The sequence below is a fragment of the Lissotriton vulgaris genome, chromosome 5 (genome assembly GCF_964263255.1).
Source record: "Lissotriton vulgaris chromosome 5, aLisVul1.2, whole genome shotgun sequence".
NCBI classification, from domain to species: Eukaryota; Metazoa; Chordata; class Amphibia; order Caudata; family Salamandridae; genus Lissotriton; species Lissotriton vulgaris.
In genome coordinates this window covers 1,542,811,095-1,542,830,188 of record NC_141693.1, presented here as the reverse complement: position 1 = coordinate 1,542,830,188, position 19,094 = coordinate 1,542,811,095, and the positions used below count along the sequence as shown (strand labels likewise).

Genomic DNA, 19,094 nt, shown 5'->3' with positions numbered 1-19,094 from the left:
GTGAAGATCCTTGTGGTACGCCGCAGATGACTTCAGTGGCCTCTGACTTGAATGGTGGAAGGCGGACTCTCTGGGTTCTTCCGGTGAGGAACGAGGTGATCCATTCTAGTGCTTTTCCTTGGATTCCGATGTTTCTGAGGCGCTGTAGAAGGGTGCTATGGCAGACTGTGTCGAAGGCTGCGGAGAGGTCGAGGAGGATGAGGGCGACTGTGTCTCCATTGTCCAGTAGAGTTCGAATGTCGTCTGTTGCTGCGATGAGGGCGGTCTCAGTGCTGTGTTTTGCTCGGAAGCCGGACTGTGAGGAGTCGAGGGATTTGTTGGCTTCGAGGAAGGCGGCGAGCTGGTTGTTGACAGCTTTTTCGATGACTTTGGCCGGGAATGGAAGGAGCGAGATGGGGCGGTAATTTTTGAGTTCAGTGGGGTCCGCTGTGGGTTTTTTCCGAAGGGCGCTGAGTTCAGCGTGTTTCCAGCTTTCCGGGAAGGTGGCGGAGTTGAAGGAGCAGTTGATGACGTCTCGGAGGTGCGGTGCTATGATGGAGTCTGCTTTGTTGAAGATGTGGTGAGGGCAAGGGTCTGTGGGGGATCCTGAGTGGATGGAGTTCATCAGGCGGATGGTGTCCTCAGTGGAGATTGGGTTCCAGTCATTAAGGATGTTCGAGGGGGGTGAAGGTCCAGCAGATGGTTGGGTGGGTTGGTCTCCGGGTTGGTTGTCGAAGCTGTTGTGGATGTCTGCAATTTTGTTGTGGAAGAATGAAGCTAGGGAGTCGCAGAGGGCTTGAGAGGGGGTGATGTCGTTAGAGTTGGCCGAGGGATTGGTAAATTCCTTGACGATGTTGAAAAGTTCCTTGCTGTTGTGGGCGTTGTTATCTAGTCGGTCCTTGAAGGCGGTTTTCTTGGCCTTTCGGATCAGTTGGTGGTGTATGCGGGTAGCGTTTTTGAAGGCGTCCTTGGTGCTGGTGGTTGGGTCTTTTTTCCAGGCCTTCTCAAGGGAACGGCAGATTTTCTTGGATTTCTTAAGATCATCGTTGAACCATGAGGCCTTCTTGCTGCCAAGTTTGCTTTGTCGTTTTTTCAGTGGTGCTAGGATGTCGGCGCTGTTGGATAACCATAGGGTGAGGTTGGTGGCGGCTTGGTCGGGGTTTGAGGAGTGAGTTGGGGGGTTTAGAAGAAGCGATGAGGAGATCTGGTCGATGGTGATTTTGTTCCAGTTTCTTTGCAGAGTTGGTAGGGGGTGGTTGTTGGGTTTGGGCTTGTTGTAGGTAAAGTGAACGCAGCTGTGGTCAGTCCAGAGGAGAGCCGTGGTGTGGCTGAAGGAGACATGATTGCTGGAGGTGAAGATGGGGTCGAGGGTGTGACCTGCGATGTGGGTGGGGGAAGTGACCAGTTGTTTAAGTCCGAGGTTGGCGAGGTTGTCCAAAAGGGTGGTGGAGTTGCGGTCGTTGTTCTTTTCAAGGTGAAAATTGAGGTCTCCCAGAAGGATGTAATCTTTGGAGGGGAGCGCGTGTGGAGTTATGAAGTCCGTGATGTCCTCACTAAATTGTGCGCGGGGTCCTGGTGGCCTGTAAAGGAGGGTGCCTCTGAGTGTGGTCTTGGGGTCGATGTGGATCTGGAAGTGAAGGTGTTCAGAGTTGGCGAGATTGACGTCTGAGCTGGTTGAGATGTGGATGGATTTCTTATGGACGATAGCGATTCCTCCTCCTGTGTGGCCGGTACGGTCCTTGCGTATGATCTTATAATCTTCTGGGATGGCAATGGTGATGTCTGGGGCGGAGGAGGCGTTCATCCATGTTTCTGTTAGGAAGGCGACGTCCGGAGAGATGGTGTCTAGTAGGTTCCATAGGTCAATGGCGTGCCTGTGGACCGATCGGGTGTTGAGCAAGATGCATTGTAGGTGGTTGGGGTCGGGAATCTGTGGTGTGGTCGTAGCGGAGTTGTTGTCGGTGCCGATGAATTTGCAGGAGTAGCATGAGAAAGGTCCATGGGTGTGTCCAGGAGCGGCTTGGACGCAGTTGGGGGAGCGGCCGGGGTTAAGGGCTAGGAGGGTGGTGGCATCGTAGGTAATGTGGGAGGGGCGGGCATTACGAGGACCAGGGGGTATGGCGCTGGGCGCGGGCAGGCGTAGACGGGCTTACCTTTGGCGCACCTTCGGCGTGGACGCTGCGCGTGGGGACATTGGCCATTAATGGATGGTGGAGGGGGCGGAGCGTGGGAGGGTCAGCTGGGAGGCGGGATCGTGGAGGCGGGTCAGGGGATATCACAACACCAAAATGGAGGGCAGAAACGAAAGTGAAAACTGCGAGGGCACAGCACAATGCACGCCAGCAAGCAGTCTAAGGCTCCTAGGTACAGCAGACTAATTCTCCACTAAAAGCGCTATTCACCAAGCAAAGCACAAAGCGCGATGTAAATGATTGATTTAAAAGTATCCTAAGCAGCTACAATACTCGCTGTTGTAATCACAGCGCTACAATCACAAAGCGCGATAAAATGAGTGATACAAAGTATCCAATGCAGCTACAATACTCGCTGTTGTAATCACAGCGCTACAAGCACAAAGCGCGGTAAAATGAATGATACAAAAGTATCCAAAACGCTACACCAGCAATATCTTCTAAGCGCGGTTTATCTGTTTGGCGCTACAATACCAGGCGCAGTCTGTAGGTCTGTAGGTGCAAGGGGCTTCAGCTGCGTTGTAGGTGCTGCAAATCTATTGAGCAAGGGAGCGTATGGGAGCGACCGTGTAGGATTAGATTGTTTAAGGTAGGAGAGAGCGGCCAAAGTGACCATCTGTCATTAGAAGTGAAACTAGGCATGTCCTGCAGGAATACAGTAGCAGAAAGAAGATACATCGGAACAGATTACACCACTAACTACATACGAATACGGTGTAAGATTGACAAAGCTGAGGAATTATCAACCAGTGCAAAAACAATCATGCACCAGATAACCAGCTCAAACAAAAACCCACTAGAGGCCTGGGAAGAACTCGTAATGGAACTCGGAGCAAAACATGCCACAGAGCTAGAAACCCAAAAAAGGGAACACACCGTGGAACACATTCGGAAAGGTAACAACACCAGAGATAAAAACCCTAAAACGGGAAATAAACCAGACTCTTAGGCAGCTCCGTAAAGATCCAAACAATGATGCTCCACAAAAAGAGCTGCGCACTCTAAATGCACAGCTAAAGAAGAAGACCTGGGAAAGGAAAAGGCAACTGAACAACGAACTCTGGGTAAAAATTGTACATGACTCAAAACAGAAGAACAGCTCCAGATTCTGGAAATCAATCCATAGCCTCCAACGGCCAGGTCACAAAGGCATCGACTCTAATATATCGGAATCTGACTGGGCAAACTACTTAACAACTCATTTCAATGCCGAAAACCTAGAGGGGTACTCGCCCAGAGGTGGAGCCCAGACAACTCGAATGCATCAGAGCTCCAACAAAACCGGCATGCTCAATAATGAAGCGATCAACGACTACACCAGGAAACTACCCATGCACTACATCGCATCTCTGGACGAGGAAGCAACAACAAATCTCACACCATCTGTAAACAGAGTGGAAAAAGCACACTCAGAAATAGCGGCTAGGATCAGGACACAAATTTCAAAAGGCAAACTCGAGGGTGCCCCCGGCCCTAATGGGATCCAGTCAATAATATACAAGCAAGACGCTGACTTTTGGAGTAACACCTTGGCGCCAGTCTTCCAGGAAATAAGGGAAACAGTAACAAGTCCAACAACGTGGAGAGGCTCCATAATAAGCCCGATCTATAAAAAGGGTGAAAGGAACAATCCAAGCAGCTATCGACTTATAGCCCTAATTGACACTGAGGCAAAGTATTACACGGGCCTAATCCTCAAGAAACTAACATCCTTGGCAACCGCAAAGCACCTCATCCCAGCTACCCAAACCGGATTCTGAAGAGGCCAGGGTACAACGACTAACATTATGGCACTAACTCTTCTGACAGACGCGGTAAAATCTACTAAGAGCTCATTATTTCTGTGCTTCATTGATTATATAGCTGCGTTCGACCATGTAGATCGGAATAAACTTTGACAGAAGTTGAAAAAATGTAGGATTCCAGGACCACTCCTACAGCAGCTGATAATGCTACATACCAACACCAGGGTCAAGATAAAACTGGGCTCTGGTACGCACCTTTCAAGGCAAATCAGTACCACCAAAGGCTTGAAACAAGGCTGCGTCCTAGCCCCTATGCTGTTCAGCTTTTTTCTCGCAGATCTCTCTGGTGAACTAGAGAAAGACAAATCTCATGCTCCGCAGCTGGGCAACACCTCACTCTCAAACCTCTTACATGCCGACGACCTGATAATCATCAGCCGGTCCCCTATCGGTCTCCAACATCTTCTGGACACTACCAATACATTTTCCATAAACAATGCATTAAAGATCAACTTAAATAAAACAAAAGTCATGACAATGAATTATAACAAAACAAGGAAACTCGTATGGTTTCTGGACGGAAAGAGGTTAGACCAGGTAGCCACTTACAAATACCTAGGCGTACTTATAGACAGTAGAGGCTCATTTAAACACCATCTAGAGGCCATCTGTCAGAAGGGCACAACATTCTATTTGTTGATAAAGCCCTTGCAGAAAGCTCTCCCAGACCGGTCACTGGACTCCCTTCTGCAGGTGATTAGAGCGCGCTTACAGCCAATGCTCTCATACCGCAGCGAATCCATGCAAGGAAAAGACGCCACAACACTAGACAACACCATCAGTCTAGACTACAGGGCAATTTTCCATCTACCCACCTACACTTCGCCTGCTCAAATCCGCCTCGAATTTGGCCTACAGAAACAAACGGTGGAGAGAAGAGGCGCATACATAAAAAGCTGGCGAAAAATCAGAGATGCTGACCAAGGATCCTTAAACGCCCAACTTTGGACCGAACTATCTACCAGAGATAACTCACCAACAAGGAAGAACTTAAAAGAATCACTGGAGACCTTGGGGTTAACAAATTTCTGGGAGTCACCGACAGACTTCAAAACCTTCAAAAAAGTGGTAACGAAAGTAACCAAGATGATTTCATCTATAGAGGACAAAGACACCCTGGCTAAGTGGATCGGCAGTGCTGGAAGATTACAACGCTCTGAAGCCGCAAGAATATCTAAAAATGGGCCTCACGCAGACGAAAAAAAATGTGTTTTTAAACCTGCGCCTCGGCATCATACCTATACTACCCCACTTGGCACCTTGGAAAAGGGAAAGCTCAGCAAACCGTTGCCAACTCTGTTCATCAGGAAAAGAGGACCATATACACATCATTTGTATCTGCACAAACCTCAGGGACATAAGGCGATCCCTACTTTGGGTCTTATGGAACGAAAAGGGCATAACAAGGTGTAGGCAGGCTGTGATGCTGTGTTTTAATCCTGAAGAGACTCAATTAAACTGTAGACTAACAAAATTCTTGGACACAGTGGCTAGAAGACTCATGAAACAGTCACATGGCTCACCTAAAGCATCAGACAAGCCAATGCTGTGCTGAGCCCCTCTGAGTACTTTGTCCCCTCAATCTTTATGACCTTTACCAAAATGAAATCGAGACTTATGATCTAAATGAGTGAAACCACCCGCTCTTCCTATATTTTATTCAAGGTTTTTCCTTTTATATATTTGTAAGTTTTACATTGTGAGTTTTTATTAACCGTACAATAAACAAACCTCAAACGGGGAAGGTGGCAGTCTTGATAGAGCAGTTGATAGTGCAGAGGAATATTGCATTCTTATAGCTAACCGTCTTGCCAAATTCTAGATGCACATAACTTAAAGTTACACACACTGGCACATTCCAAAATTCATATAAATCTTATACCTAATGCATATACAGACAGCCAAAGAATACTTTAAATTCTAAAATCGCAGATCAGGTCGCTAGATGGACTCGTCTCCCTCTCTCACTCGCAGATAGGATTGCCATTGTAAAGATGACTATTCTACTGAAGCTATTATATCTATTTGTTAATTGCCCGATCAGGCTTAATTTAGCTCTTTTTAGGTCCCTTCAGTCTTGCTTGCTGTCCCTGGTGAGGGCTGGGAAAAAGCCGAGATGTAGCTGGAAAGTGCTCATGCAGCCTTTTGAGCGAGGTGGATTTTAGGCACCCGATCTTCGGCTATATTATTTATGCACACAAGCCCAGTATTTGCACTACTTGTTCTACCCCCAAATGTTTCTGCCCCACACAGCTGTGTAAGTGGACACTACGCTTCCTACCCCGCTAAGGGATGTCGAGGATCAGTCTGGCTGAAGCGTTTTGAATGTTCTGAAGTTTTTTGAGGAGTTTCGGGGTGACGCCATAGTAGAGTGCATTAGGGTAGTCGAGTTTGCTGCTGATAAGTACGTGGGTGTCTTTCTGGATTCGGCTGGAATCCATCTGAATGTCTTTGGCAGCTGGCGGAGCGTTTGAAGCATGATGAGGTGACGGCTTTCATCTGATGATACACTGTGAGCAAGGAGTCAGGTATGATGCAGAGGTTTCGTGCATGGTCTGTGGGTGGGGATCCATGAGTCGTTCCAAGCTGAATGTGAGGGTCCTGGGATGAGGTCTTCGACCTTGCTCGAATTCAGCTTGAGGCAGCTGCTCTTCATCCAAGTGGCGATGGCTTTCATTCCTTTGTGAAAGTTGTTTCTGGCGGTTGTTGGTTTGTTGGTGAGGGGAGGATGTTAAGTCCATAGTTCCTGCAATGGTCTCGAGGGGGACCCATGTAGACGCTGAAGAGGGTGGGGCTCAGGGAGGAACAATGGGGGACTCCGCAGCTGATCTCTGTGGATTCAGAGAGGATCGGAGTCACTTGATTAGGATGCAGTGGGATACGGTTTCGAAGACGGCTGAGAGGCCCAGGAGGGTGACGGCTGTAGCTTTGCCTTGGTCGAGGAGGGAGTGAATGTCGTCGGTGGCAGCGAGGAGTGCAGTCTCAGTGTTGTGGTTGCTCTTAAAGCCAGATTGGGAGTTGTCCTGGACGTGGTTTGCTCCAATGAACTTGGAAAGTTGGGCTTTGATGGCCTTCTCGATTACCTTGGCTGGGAAGGAGAGCAGTCTGAAATTCTTGAAGTCTGTCGGGTCAGTGGATAGTTTCTTTAGCAGAGGGTTGATCTAGGGGTGTTTCCAGTCAACACTTAGATTCTCCCAGTGGGGAATAAAGCTCGAAGCAGGAAAAAGGCCAGCCTATCCAACCCCGCTCCTAGAAGAAAGGAAACAAGAACGCTCTCAAACAGTCAAATCAATATTGAAAGGAGCACGTAGCTACTCCCCAGGATTTGACAGCAACCCACCACACCTACAACATTTAATAATTCACCAATTTGAATCAAACAGGACAACAATACGGCGGACAATACCCGCAGGAGATACTAACTGACAAAGAGCATCAGCCCCAACCCTCATGACAGCTGACACACCCAAAATAAAATATGCATTTGGAACATCAACGGTCTCTTAGAAAAACTGGAGGACACTGAAATATCAAACTACTTAAAATCATTTGACTTGATCTTACTCCAAGAAACCTGGGAAGAGAATGAAATACCCCTACAAGGCTACACAACTCAAATCCATCCTGCAACCAGAGGCTCTTCCTATGGCCACAGCTCAGGTGGCCTAGCGTCACTCGCCTCAATATCAACTATCGGAACAATGGAAAAAAATTAAGTAAAAATCACTTCCCCTAGTGCGATACAGGCACCAGCTATAACAACCATAAATAATCAGGTCACTCAACCATTATACATTATAAATACATACATACATCCATCCGAAGTATAGACAAACAGGGGATAGGGAACTTGTAAGCGAACTGGCAAGACTTATGGGGGAAAGGAAAACATACTCGTGGCAGGTGACTTCAACCTTCACCTCTTTGGAGAGAAACCAGTCGACGATATGACACAGGAAATGGACATCGCGTGGAAAATACCAAACCAATCGATTCCGTTTCCAAATAAACATACAAAATGCTCAAATCAACTATTAAAAGACTTTGAGCAGCTAAACTTGAGAGTACTCAACGGTCAATTCACAGAGGACATACCACCAGCACCAACATATTTCTCCTCAAGCACTTTCCCATCTCGACTTCATCCTCGCGACACTACCAGTGTTTGAATTAATTAGCTTGTTTAAGGTAGGAGAGAGCGGCCAAAGTGACCATCTGTCATTAAAAGTGAAACTAGGCATGTCCTGCAGGAATACAGTAGCAGAAAGAAGATACATCCAAACAGATTACACCACTAACTACAGACGAATACGGTGTAAGATTGACAAAGCTGAGGAATTATCAACCAGTGCAAAAACAATCATGCACCAGATAACCAGCTCAAACAAAAACCCACTAGAGGCCTGGGAAGTACTCGTAATGGAACTCGGAGCAACACATGCCACAGAGCTAAAAACCCAAAAAGGGAACACACCGTGCAACACATTCGGAAAGGTAACAACACCAGAGATAAAAACCCTAAAATGGGAAATAAACCAGACTCTTAGGCAGCTCCGTAAAGATCCAAACAATGATGCTCCACAAAAGGAGCTGCGCACTCTAAATGCACAGCTAAAGAAGAAGACCTGGGAAAGGAAAATGCAACTGAACAACGAACTCTGGGTAAAAATTGTACATGACTCAAAGCAGAAGAACAGCTCCAGATTCTGGAAATCAATCCATAGCCTCCAACGGCCAGGTCACAAAGGCATCGACTCTAATATATCGGAATTCGACTGGGCAAACTACTTAACAGATCATTTCAATGCCGAAAACCTAGAGGGGTACTCGCCCAGAGGTGGAGCCCGGACAACTTGAATGCAACAGAGCTCCGACAAAACCGGCATACTCAATAATGAAGCGATCAACGACTACACCAGGAAACTACCCATGCACTACATCGCATCTCTGGACGAGAAAGCAACAACAAAACTCACACCATCTGTAAACAGAGTGGAAAAAACACACTCAGAAATAGCGGCTAGGATCAGGACACAAATTTCAAAAGGCAAACTCGAGGGTGCCCCCGGCCCTAATGGGATCCTGTCAATAATATACAAGCAAGACGCTGACTATTGGAGTAACACCTTGGCGCCAGTCTTCCAGGAAATAATTGAAAAAGTAACAAGTCCAACAATTTGGAGAGGCTCCATAATAAGCCTGATCTATAAAAAGGGTGAAAGGAACACTTCAAGCAGCTATCGACTTATAGCCCTAATTGACACTGAGGCAAAGTATTATGCGGGCCTCATCCTCGAGGAACTAACATCCTTGGCAACCGCAAAGCACCTCATGCCAGCTACCCAAACCGGATTCTAAAGAGGCCAGGGTTAAACGATTAACATTATGGCGCTAACTCTTCTGACAGACGCGGTAAAATCTACTAAGAGCTCATTATTTCTGTGCTTCATTGATTATAGCACCGCATTCGACCATGTAGACAGGAGTAAACTTTGACAGAAGTTGAAAAAAATGTAGGATTCCAGGACCACTCCTACAGCAGCTGATAATGCTACATACCAACACCTGGGTCAAGATCAAACTGGGCTCTGGTACGCACCTTTCAAGGCAAATCAATACCACCAAAGGCTTGAAACAAGGCTGCGTCCTAGCCCCTATGCTGTTCAGCTTTTTTCTCGCAGATCTCTCTGGTGAACTGGAGAAAGCCAAATCTCATGCTCCGCAGCTGGGCAACACCGCACTCTCAAACCTCCTACATGTGGACGACTTGATCCTCATCAGCTGGTCCCCCATCGGTCTCCAACATCTTCTGGACACTACCAATACATTTTCCATAAACAATGCATTAAAGATCAACTTAAATAAAACAAAAGTCATGACAATGAATTATAACAAAACAAGGAAACTCGTATGGTTTCTGGACGGAAAGAGGTTAGACCAGGTAGCCACTTACAAATACCTAGGCGTACTTATAGACAGTAGAGGCTCATTTAAACACCAACTAGAGGCCATCTGTCGGAAGGGCACACATTCTATTTGTCGATAAAGCCCTTGCAGAAAGCTCTCCCAGACCGGTCACTGGACTCCCTTCTGCAGGTGATAAGAGCGTGCTTACAGCCCAAGCTCTCATACGGCAGCGAATCCATGCATGGAAAAGACGCCACAACACTAGACAACACCATCAGTCTAGCATACAGGGCAATTTTCCATCTACCCACCTACACTTCACCTGCTCAAATCCGCCTCGAATTTGGCCTACAGAAAGAAACGGTGGAGAGAAGAGGCGCATACATAAAAAGCTGGCGAAAAATCAGAGATGCTGACCAACGATCCTTAAACGCCCAACTTTGGACCGAACTATCTACCAGAGATAACTCACCCGCATGGAAGTACTTAAAAGAATGACTGGAGACCTTGGGGTTAACAAATCCCTCGGAGTCACCGACAGACTTCAAAACCTTCAAAAAAGTGGTAACGAAAGTAACCAAGATGATTTCATCTATAGAGGACAAAGACACCCTGGCTAAGTGGATCGGCAGTGCTGAAATATTACAACGCTCTGAAGCCGCAAGAATATCTAAAAATGGGCCTCGCGCAGACGAAAAAAATTAGTTTTTAAACCTGCGCCTCGGCATCATACCTATACAACCCCACTTGGCACCTTGGAAAAGGGAAAGCTCAGCAAACCGTTGCAGACTGTGTTCATCAGGAAAAGAGGACCTTATACACATCATTTGTATCTGCACAAACCTCAGGGACATAAGGCGATCCCTACTTCGGGTCTTATAGAACCAAAAGGGCATAACAAGGTGTAGGCAGGCTGTGATGCTGTGTTTTAATCCTGAAGAGACTCAATTAAACTGTAGACTAACAAAATTCTTCGACACAGTGGCTAGAAGACTCATGAAACAGTCACATGGCTTACCTAAAGCATCAGACAAGCCAATGCTGTGCTGAGCCCCTCTGAGTACTTTGTCCACTCAATTTGTATGGCCTTTACCAAAATGATATCGAGATTTATGATCTAAATGAGTGAAACCACCCGCTCTTCCTATATTTTAATTGGTTCGGTTGGAATCCATCTGAATGTTTGAAGCATGATGAGGTGACGGCTTTCATCTGATGATGCACTGTGAGCGAGGAGTCAGGTATGATGCAGAGGTTTCGGGCATGGTCTGTGGGTGGGGATCCATGAGTCGTTCCAAGCGGAAGGTGAGGGTTCTGGGATGAGGACTTCGACCTTGCTCGAATTCAGCTTGAGGCAGCTGCTCTTCATCCAAGTGGCGATGGCTTTCATTCCTGTGTGAAAGTTGTTTCTGGCGGTTGTTGGTTTGTTGGTGAGGGGAGGATGTTAAGTCCATAGTTCCTGCAATGGTCTCGAGGGGGGCCCATGTAGACGCTGAAGAGGGTGGGGTTCAGGGAGGAACAATGGGGGACTCCGCAGCTGATCTCTGTGGATTCAGAGAGGATCGGAGTCACTTGAATAGCAATGACTTTGCAGGGTGGGGATGGTGCCATCAGAAAGGAAATGAACACGGTGCAGTGTACAGCGTGGGCCTGGAAGAGACTCGCCAGGAGAGCGGGACTGGAATGTATTTATGCTCCGGAACTCCCAATTGCGGTGCACCCGGGCATTTCCGCTGTGCAAGAACAGGGAGCTCTAAGGGTTTTGCGGAAAGCAAAGGTCACAAAAATAGGAGGCTTATATCATAATGGGACTTTCAGGTCCTAGGCCGATTTCCAGGCTGGGAGCACAGATAATACTATGCTGGGACTCACATTTTTAAGAGTGCGCCAAGCGCTGCAATCCCTTTACCAAGGGTTTCCTGCCGAGCCAACGGTCCTTAAAGCTTTGCAGGTGGTGCTGGCTGGGGAGAAAGGTAAGGGGTTGATCAACCAGCTTTATAGGGCTTCTCAGTTAGAAAATGCACTTCTACACCTCCCGTTGCTATCAAAATGGAATAATGTGCTGGCCTCGCCGATGACGCTTGAGACTTGGGAGGCCTCTTGTGATTTGACTGGTCGGCTAACAGCAAATAGTAATCTCCGGATTATACACTTCAAGTACCTACATCAGTTGTACTATACCCCTAGTCAGCTTAAGAAATGTGGGTTGCACGAAGAGGCAGACTTCACCAGATGTCGGCAGGAGGTGGCAGACATCCTGCACATGGCATGGAATTGTCCTCCCATTAATGTATTCTGGGGCAAGGTCACTCGTATGATATCAGACATTATTATTGAGCAGGTTCCATGCACTCCTGAGGTATGTCTACTGGGTTGGATGAAATGAGTGAAACCATGTTAAAGAAGACTGGTTGCTATATCCACACTATTCGCCAAGCTAGCAGTTGCAATTCATTGGGGTACTAGCACTGCCCCAACAACCCGGCAATGGGTCCGAGATCTGGTGTATTGTAAGGAAAAGAGGAGCACATATGCAGAGGAGGGGCCCATAGCATCGAGACTAAAAGATTTCAGGGCACCATTGATTTTGTTTCTGCTACAAAATCCAGACCTGCAGGAGACGTGATGATGTACATATTCTGTACTTGAATGATTATCCACGATGCCACATTTCACCAGCATAGGTATAAAGCAGGGTTCTTCTGACTGTGGGGCGCGCCCCCCTGGGGGGGCGCGGCACCATCCCAGGGGGGGTCGCGCGCTCCACTCCGATCTTCCCTTTGTGCACGTTCCTTTGTCTGGGTGATTCTCCCAGGAGGGGGCCAATTCACGGAGTCGACAGCAGTGCAGGCAAGGAGTCTCCTCTGCTAAAAACTAAAGCAAACAAACAGACACGCTTTCGGTTTTAGCAGAGGAAACTCCTTGCCTCCCACTGCAGCTGAAGCTGTCAGCTCTATGAATTAACCCCCTCCTGGGAGAGTTAGCTCTTCCCAGAAGGGAGAGAAGGTTTCCGGAGAGGGTTTGAGGCACGGGCGGGGTGGGCTCTGGCCCAGGGCCCCAGCCTTTCAAGGGGGGTGGGAGTGAGGGGGAGAGGGGAAAGGGGGGGTCCGGGAGTCCTTCAGTTATTTTGGGAAGGGAGGGAGAGGTTGCAATCCGGGTTTGGCCCATGAAGCGCCCCACAGTTTGAAGAACCCTGGTCTAGGGGCAGTGGAGCACAAGCTTTTTAACACAGAATCCCGCCCCTTGTATTTAGTTGATTTTCTGTGACCGGGCGAAGCTGAGATGTATAGTTCACAATGTCCAGGGTTTAAGATTTCTCGAGCTGCTCACCAAAAGAGCCAAACACAGGCAGAGCAGAGGTCAAGTGAGCATCAAGCACTTCTTGCAACTTCCAGAAGAGCCACGTAGAAATAGATTGGTGGCTGATGTTGTTTTAAAGTGGTGGGCGTAAAAGTTGAGGCTGAGTTTTTATGTAGAGAGGAAACGAAGTGACCAATCCCGACAAACATAAGAAGGGTTCAGGGGTTTTCTCACACAGAGAACATTTTGAAAAAAGTGGTGAAAATTATGCATTTTATATTAAGAATTTCATGGAAAAGCTAGAAGGTTTATGAAGCAATATTTAAGCATCCGCTCTGGTCTGCGGTCATCAACTAATGAGGATCTTTGTTTGGGGCACCAAAGTGTCTGTGTTCAGGGATGTTGGTCTGCAGATTCGAATTTGAATCATCAAATGTGTGAGGGATGTCGGGTGGAGCCGGCCACCAGACGTCCGTTATGTTGCCATGTGGGTGAATAGATGTATGGGTGGAGTGGTGGATGTATGGGTGGAGTGGTGGATGTATGGGTGGAGTGATGGGTGGAATGGTGGATGTGTGGGTGACATGGTGAATGTATGGGTGAGGGGTGCATGGATGAGTGAGGGGATGGATGGATGGGTGAAGGGGTGGATGTATGGTGGGAGAGAGGATGGACAAGTCAGTGAAATGGTAGATGGATCGATGGGGGGGTGGATGGTGGACGAGTCGGTGGGTGGATGGATGAGAGAGGTGATGGATGGATTGATGTATTGATGGGTGAAGGGATGGATGATGGATGGATGAGTAAAGGGGTGGATGTGGGGATGGATTGGTGATTGAGGAGGGTGGATGGACGGGGGGAAGGATGGAGAAGTGAAGGGGTGGGTGAGAGGTCAATGGATGGATTCATGAGTGGATGGATGAGTGGGTGGATGGGTGAAGGGTGGTTGGAGGGATGGGTGGCTGGGTGAGGGGGGAATGGAGAAAGATAGGGTGGATGGATGGATGAGTGAGGACATGGATGAATGATTGGCAGAGTGGATGGGCAGGTGTGTGCATGGATGGGTGAGGAGAGGAGCATGGAGAAGGATGGGTCAGAGAGTGCATGCATGAGTGGGGGAGGGTGGAGAGCGGAAGGGATGGATGGGTGGGTGGGTGGATGGATGAGTGGGTGAGGGGATGGCTGGATGGGTGAGAGGGTGGGTGGTTGGATGAGTGAGTGGATGGATGGATGGGTGGATGAGTGAGTGGATGGATGGGTGAAAGAGTGAGTGGATGGATGGTTGGAAGAGTGGATGGATGAATGGAGGAGTGGATGGATGAGTGGGAGGATAGCTTGGGTGAAGGGGTGAGTGGTTGGATGGTTGGATGGATGGGTGGAAGAGTGGATGGATTGGTGAGGGGATGGATTGGGTGAAGGGGTGGATGGATGATGGATGGATGGGTGAGGGGGTGGATGGAGGGATGGATGGGTGAGATGATGGGTGGATGGAGGGATGGGTGGGTGAGATGATGGATGGATGGTGGATGGGTTTGAAAGTGGTTGAAGGGGTTTGGATGTGGATGGGGCACAGATGGAGGGACGGAATGAATGGTGGGGGAGTTGGTGGATGACAAGGTGTACATGATGAATGGGGAGGGTTGTGATGACTTCCTTTGCCTTGGAGGATTGTGTTTTGAGCTGTGTGGTACGCCTCTGTCATTTCGCCACACCCACTCACAGGCCTGCAGTTTGCTAGGCACTCTTGTTGTGTTGAGCATTGTTTGCCGGATATGGCCCGTGGTGTGCGCGTTGCAGTCGATCATGTGGCATGCCGGATTCCCGAGGTTTCGGTCGGGTGGTGGGGGGGCCCAACATCTGGGGGAATTCAGCTGGGGGGGCACAACCTGGAAATGTGTGAATACCTCTGGTATAAAGTAACATACATTATGTTTTTTCTATTTATCACTGTACTTGCTGACCTTCGGATGTTGGGGTGGGGGATGGAGGGGGGAATGGCTGTGGTTGAAACATGAAAAAAATAGTTTGCACTTATTATCTAACAATGTGTACTGGCAGAGAGGCATTGATGTGTAACGTGTGCAATCGATCAATAAATATAATTTAAAAAAATGTAAAAAGAATACTTTCAGTTCAATCACTGGACTCAAATGTTCAGTGCTTACAGCAAACTATTAAATGAGGGAGGGTTGTCATTACTCTGTGTGAGTTATAATCACTATGCCGCAAGGGGAAATTTTATTTTGACTGAAATGCAAACCAAGATTTTAGAAAAATGCAGAATTAATAGGGGAGACTTTCGTAATGGTGTGAAAGGTAACAAAATGTCACCGTGGTGATAACCCAGCTATAGGTGCAAACATGAACTCACGTACCCATCCACTCCCTTATCTCTCACCTGAAGGATGGTTATCATCCTGTATTGCTTCAGAGTCCTGACTGACCACAGGCCGCGCAGATTCTTTTTCATTGTCTCTTAATGAAAAGACTGTGGTGGCAATCAGAGGACCTGGCATGAAAAGTAAATGGGGAGAAACAGTGAATATATAACAGCATGTGCAATGAGTAAAAATACAACTGATGGTCGCGCTATATCTTGCTGTAACAGCAATCTAATGAGTTTAAGGTAAGAAAATAGCAACTCTTAAACTTTTCTATGCATTCTAACCAACCCTCATACGAAATGCTCAAGAAGAGAAAAGAGGAGGAGAATTGAAATCATTGCAGATAACAATATTTAGACAAGGCAGCATAGATGCCAGTAGAGAAAGAGAACAAGTGTAGAGAAAGACTTCTAGTGCAGACGTTACGGTCATAGTCTACAGTATGAATGCACAGGACACAAGTCAGTCCACATACATCCCAGGAATCAATTCATAGGTTAGCACCGAAATAGTAAATGGGAAATCAATGCTCGCAGTACGATAGTCACAGTTCCCAGTCAAAAAAGCAAGCTGTACTGTATAGTACACATTTAGAGTAAAATGATTAAAAATATACTGAAGCCTTCATTACCAGTAGTGGTATCCCACCCGGCACATTAACTCCGGGGAGTGGGGGTGGGGGTATTACTGTCCTGGGTCATTCCGTGCACACTGGTGTCTCCGGACCTTATATTTATTGGTGCTGTTTCACCAGGTGACAGTGCGCACCCAGCGAAACCACTGCAGGAACAGGGGCAGTCTGTGGGGCCGGAGCACAGTTTGGTCCCAGTCTTACATCTGAACCACGGGGAACAGAGGAGCATACAAGTTAGACCAGGCTTAACCCAACACAACCCAGCTGCCCCTTGCTGACTGCTCTGAAAGACCTAGGTCTGTGTGGTTCTTCCTCTTTTCAAGAACAACATCTTGTAACTTCCAAACTTTTGTGTGGGGCGCCATTCAGCATCATGGATTCCTGCACCCCTGTATCCTTGCATCAAAATCCAGTAAACTCGTCATGAAGGTCTCAGTATTATCGCATTCATTAACCAACCCTCAAAAATTACATACATGATGCTGTAACTAAATTTCACTTAAGGGTCACATTTTACAGCTTCAGTAAGTCAGAAAGACAGGATTGCAGAAAGGGGAACCATTAGCAAAGCACCTCTAAGATATGAAACAAAATATAAAGTGTTTGCTCTAAAGTTTACACTGGTGGCTGAAAATGTACACATGCCCGAAACACCAGAGACAAGGGGCCATATGTATCAAACTCTGCTTTTGCGATTCTCAAATTGCGATTTTTTTCCGAATCGCTATTTGAGGTTTGCAAAACGCTATGTATGCAGGATTTGCAAATAATTTTTCGAATTCTACATATTCCTTAATTCCGAATCGCAATTAAGGAAAACCTCCCCAATTCATTCCTAAGGGGCTAGAGGCCCATAGGAATGAATGGGAAGACATTCTCAATTTGCGACTTCAATTAGAGAATCGCAAATTGAGAATGCAATTTCAAGGGTGCCAAGGTGTCAAAAGAACACCCTGTCGCACCCTTGAAATGTGCATGTGTGCACATGTGGCGCACATACATGCCCTAGGGGAATGTATGTGCGCCACAAGGCACTTTGAGAAATGCAAAAAAGTGCATTTTTCAGAGAAAATCGCAAATTACCACCAACTTCAAGTTTGAGGTAACTTGCGATTCCTTAAGGCCAATTTGCACTTTTTCTATGCTTCTTACATTGCATTTAAGGAATAGCAATTTGCGATTCCTTAAATGCAATTGCAAAATAGGGAATCGTAAATTTTGTGATTCCTTATTTTGCGAGGCCTTTATTCTTTCATACATACCACTGAGCCCAATTGCGAATGCAAACGCCGAAGTTCTGCGAATTTCTGCGTTTGCGATCGCAAACTGGAATGATACATATGGCCCAAGAAGCTTTGTTGTCAACAGGTTGTAACTTCAATGAAATAGCGTAAAAAAGCAGTGCAGACTGGAAACTGATCTGTAGAAACAATTTAAAAAAAGCACTGCACAGGTAATAGGTTTGCCTTTTTCAAACAAATTAGTGTTTTTGCACGGATGTGGTCTGCAGTTTGGGTGAATGGGTAAATAGGTGAATGCGAGAATGGGTTAAAGATTGGATGATTGTAAATGAGTGAGAAGTGCATATAAATGAGTAAGAAGCGCATGTAAAGGAGTGAGTTCTAAAAGGTTATACCCATTTACTATCAAGGTTATACCCGTTTACTTTTGTTTGGAGTTTTATTAAGGATATACCTACCGGAAAAAGTAGAAGAGCGATCTGGAGGCTGTTGTTGGAAATATATGGGTCAATGATATTCAAAAGAAGGCTTCTCAACTGGGCCTAAAAGGCCGTTGCATGAATGATCCAGTGGCTGTTTATAAGCGATTGTCCTGTTCATCACCATAACAAAATAATTTACCAAACTCTGAGTTTGTACCACAAGCTTTTGGGCATTACCTATATGCCCAGAAAGCCAATAAAATTATAAAAATAAGAAAAATGTAAACCATGGCCAACTACCCCCAAACAATGTCCTTGACAAGGAGTGGACCATATACTGGAACAAGACCAAATGTCTCTACACAGCACAAGGTGATTGGGAATAATCGTGCTGGGCACCTTGTCAATCCTGGTGCCTTCAACACCCATGCCCTCGTCAGCAGCCGGCTGGACTACGGCAACGCACTCTATACAGAAATACCGACAAAACACCTACAGCGACTACAACACATCCAGAACGCCTCGGCCCGCCTGATCCTCAACCTCCCACGACACAGCCACATCACCCCCACCTCAGAGACCTTCACTGGCTCCCCATCAACAAGAGGATCACCTTCGAGCACCTCACCCACGCACACAAAGCACTCCACAACTCCGGATCAGCCTACCTGAACAACAGACTCAACTTCTACACCCCCGCCCTCCAGCTCCGCTCAACCAGCCTCGCCCTTGCCACGAATCCAGCGTACCACCTCTGGAGGCAGATCCTTCTCCTTCCTCGCTGCCAAGACCTGGAACAACCTCCCCACCCACCTGCGGCAGACCCAGGACCTGCTCACCTTCAGGAAGCTCCTCAAGACCTGGCTCTTCGTGCAGTATCAGCAGCCACCACCCCCCCTCCCGCCCCCCTTCCCCCTTCAGCGCCCTGAGACCCTCACGGGTGAGTAGTACGCTTTACAAGTTCTATGATTGATCGATTGACAGGCTAAGAATCTCATGAAGGAAGTTCAAAATTGATACTGCGACTTAACAACAGGCACAAAAGAAAACCAAGCTGCAACTGCACAGTTCACGCTTGATAATGCTGATTCAGATTTGATAACCACTCTAAAAAAAATACCCACATTTGCATGATTTGGTTAATCCCAATTTAACAGTGTGCAAGATAGGAAGTTGCTTAGGCTTAAAAGCATTTCCAAACACAAAATACACTAGAAGTTTGAAAGCCTA

The 19,094-nt window shown here is 47.1% G+C and overlaps 1 protein-coding gene across 3 annotated transcripts in view; it reads right to left on the bottom strand.

Moving 5' to 3' along the window:
- The window catches only part of LOC147712981 (uncharacterized), a 105,363-nt gene that overhangs the window by 75,946 nt on the left and 10,323 nt on the right, over positions 1-19,094 (bottom strand). For all 3 annotated transcript variants that reach the window (XM_086923602.1, XM_086923604.1, XM_086923603.1), the window contains exon 3: positions 15,582-15,692. In XM_086923602.1, coding sequence (XP_086779728.1) covers positions 15,582-15,692 — 111 coding nt within the window. The remainder of the gene's footprint in view (positions 1-15,581; positions 15,693-19,094) is intronic.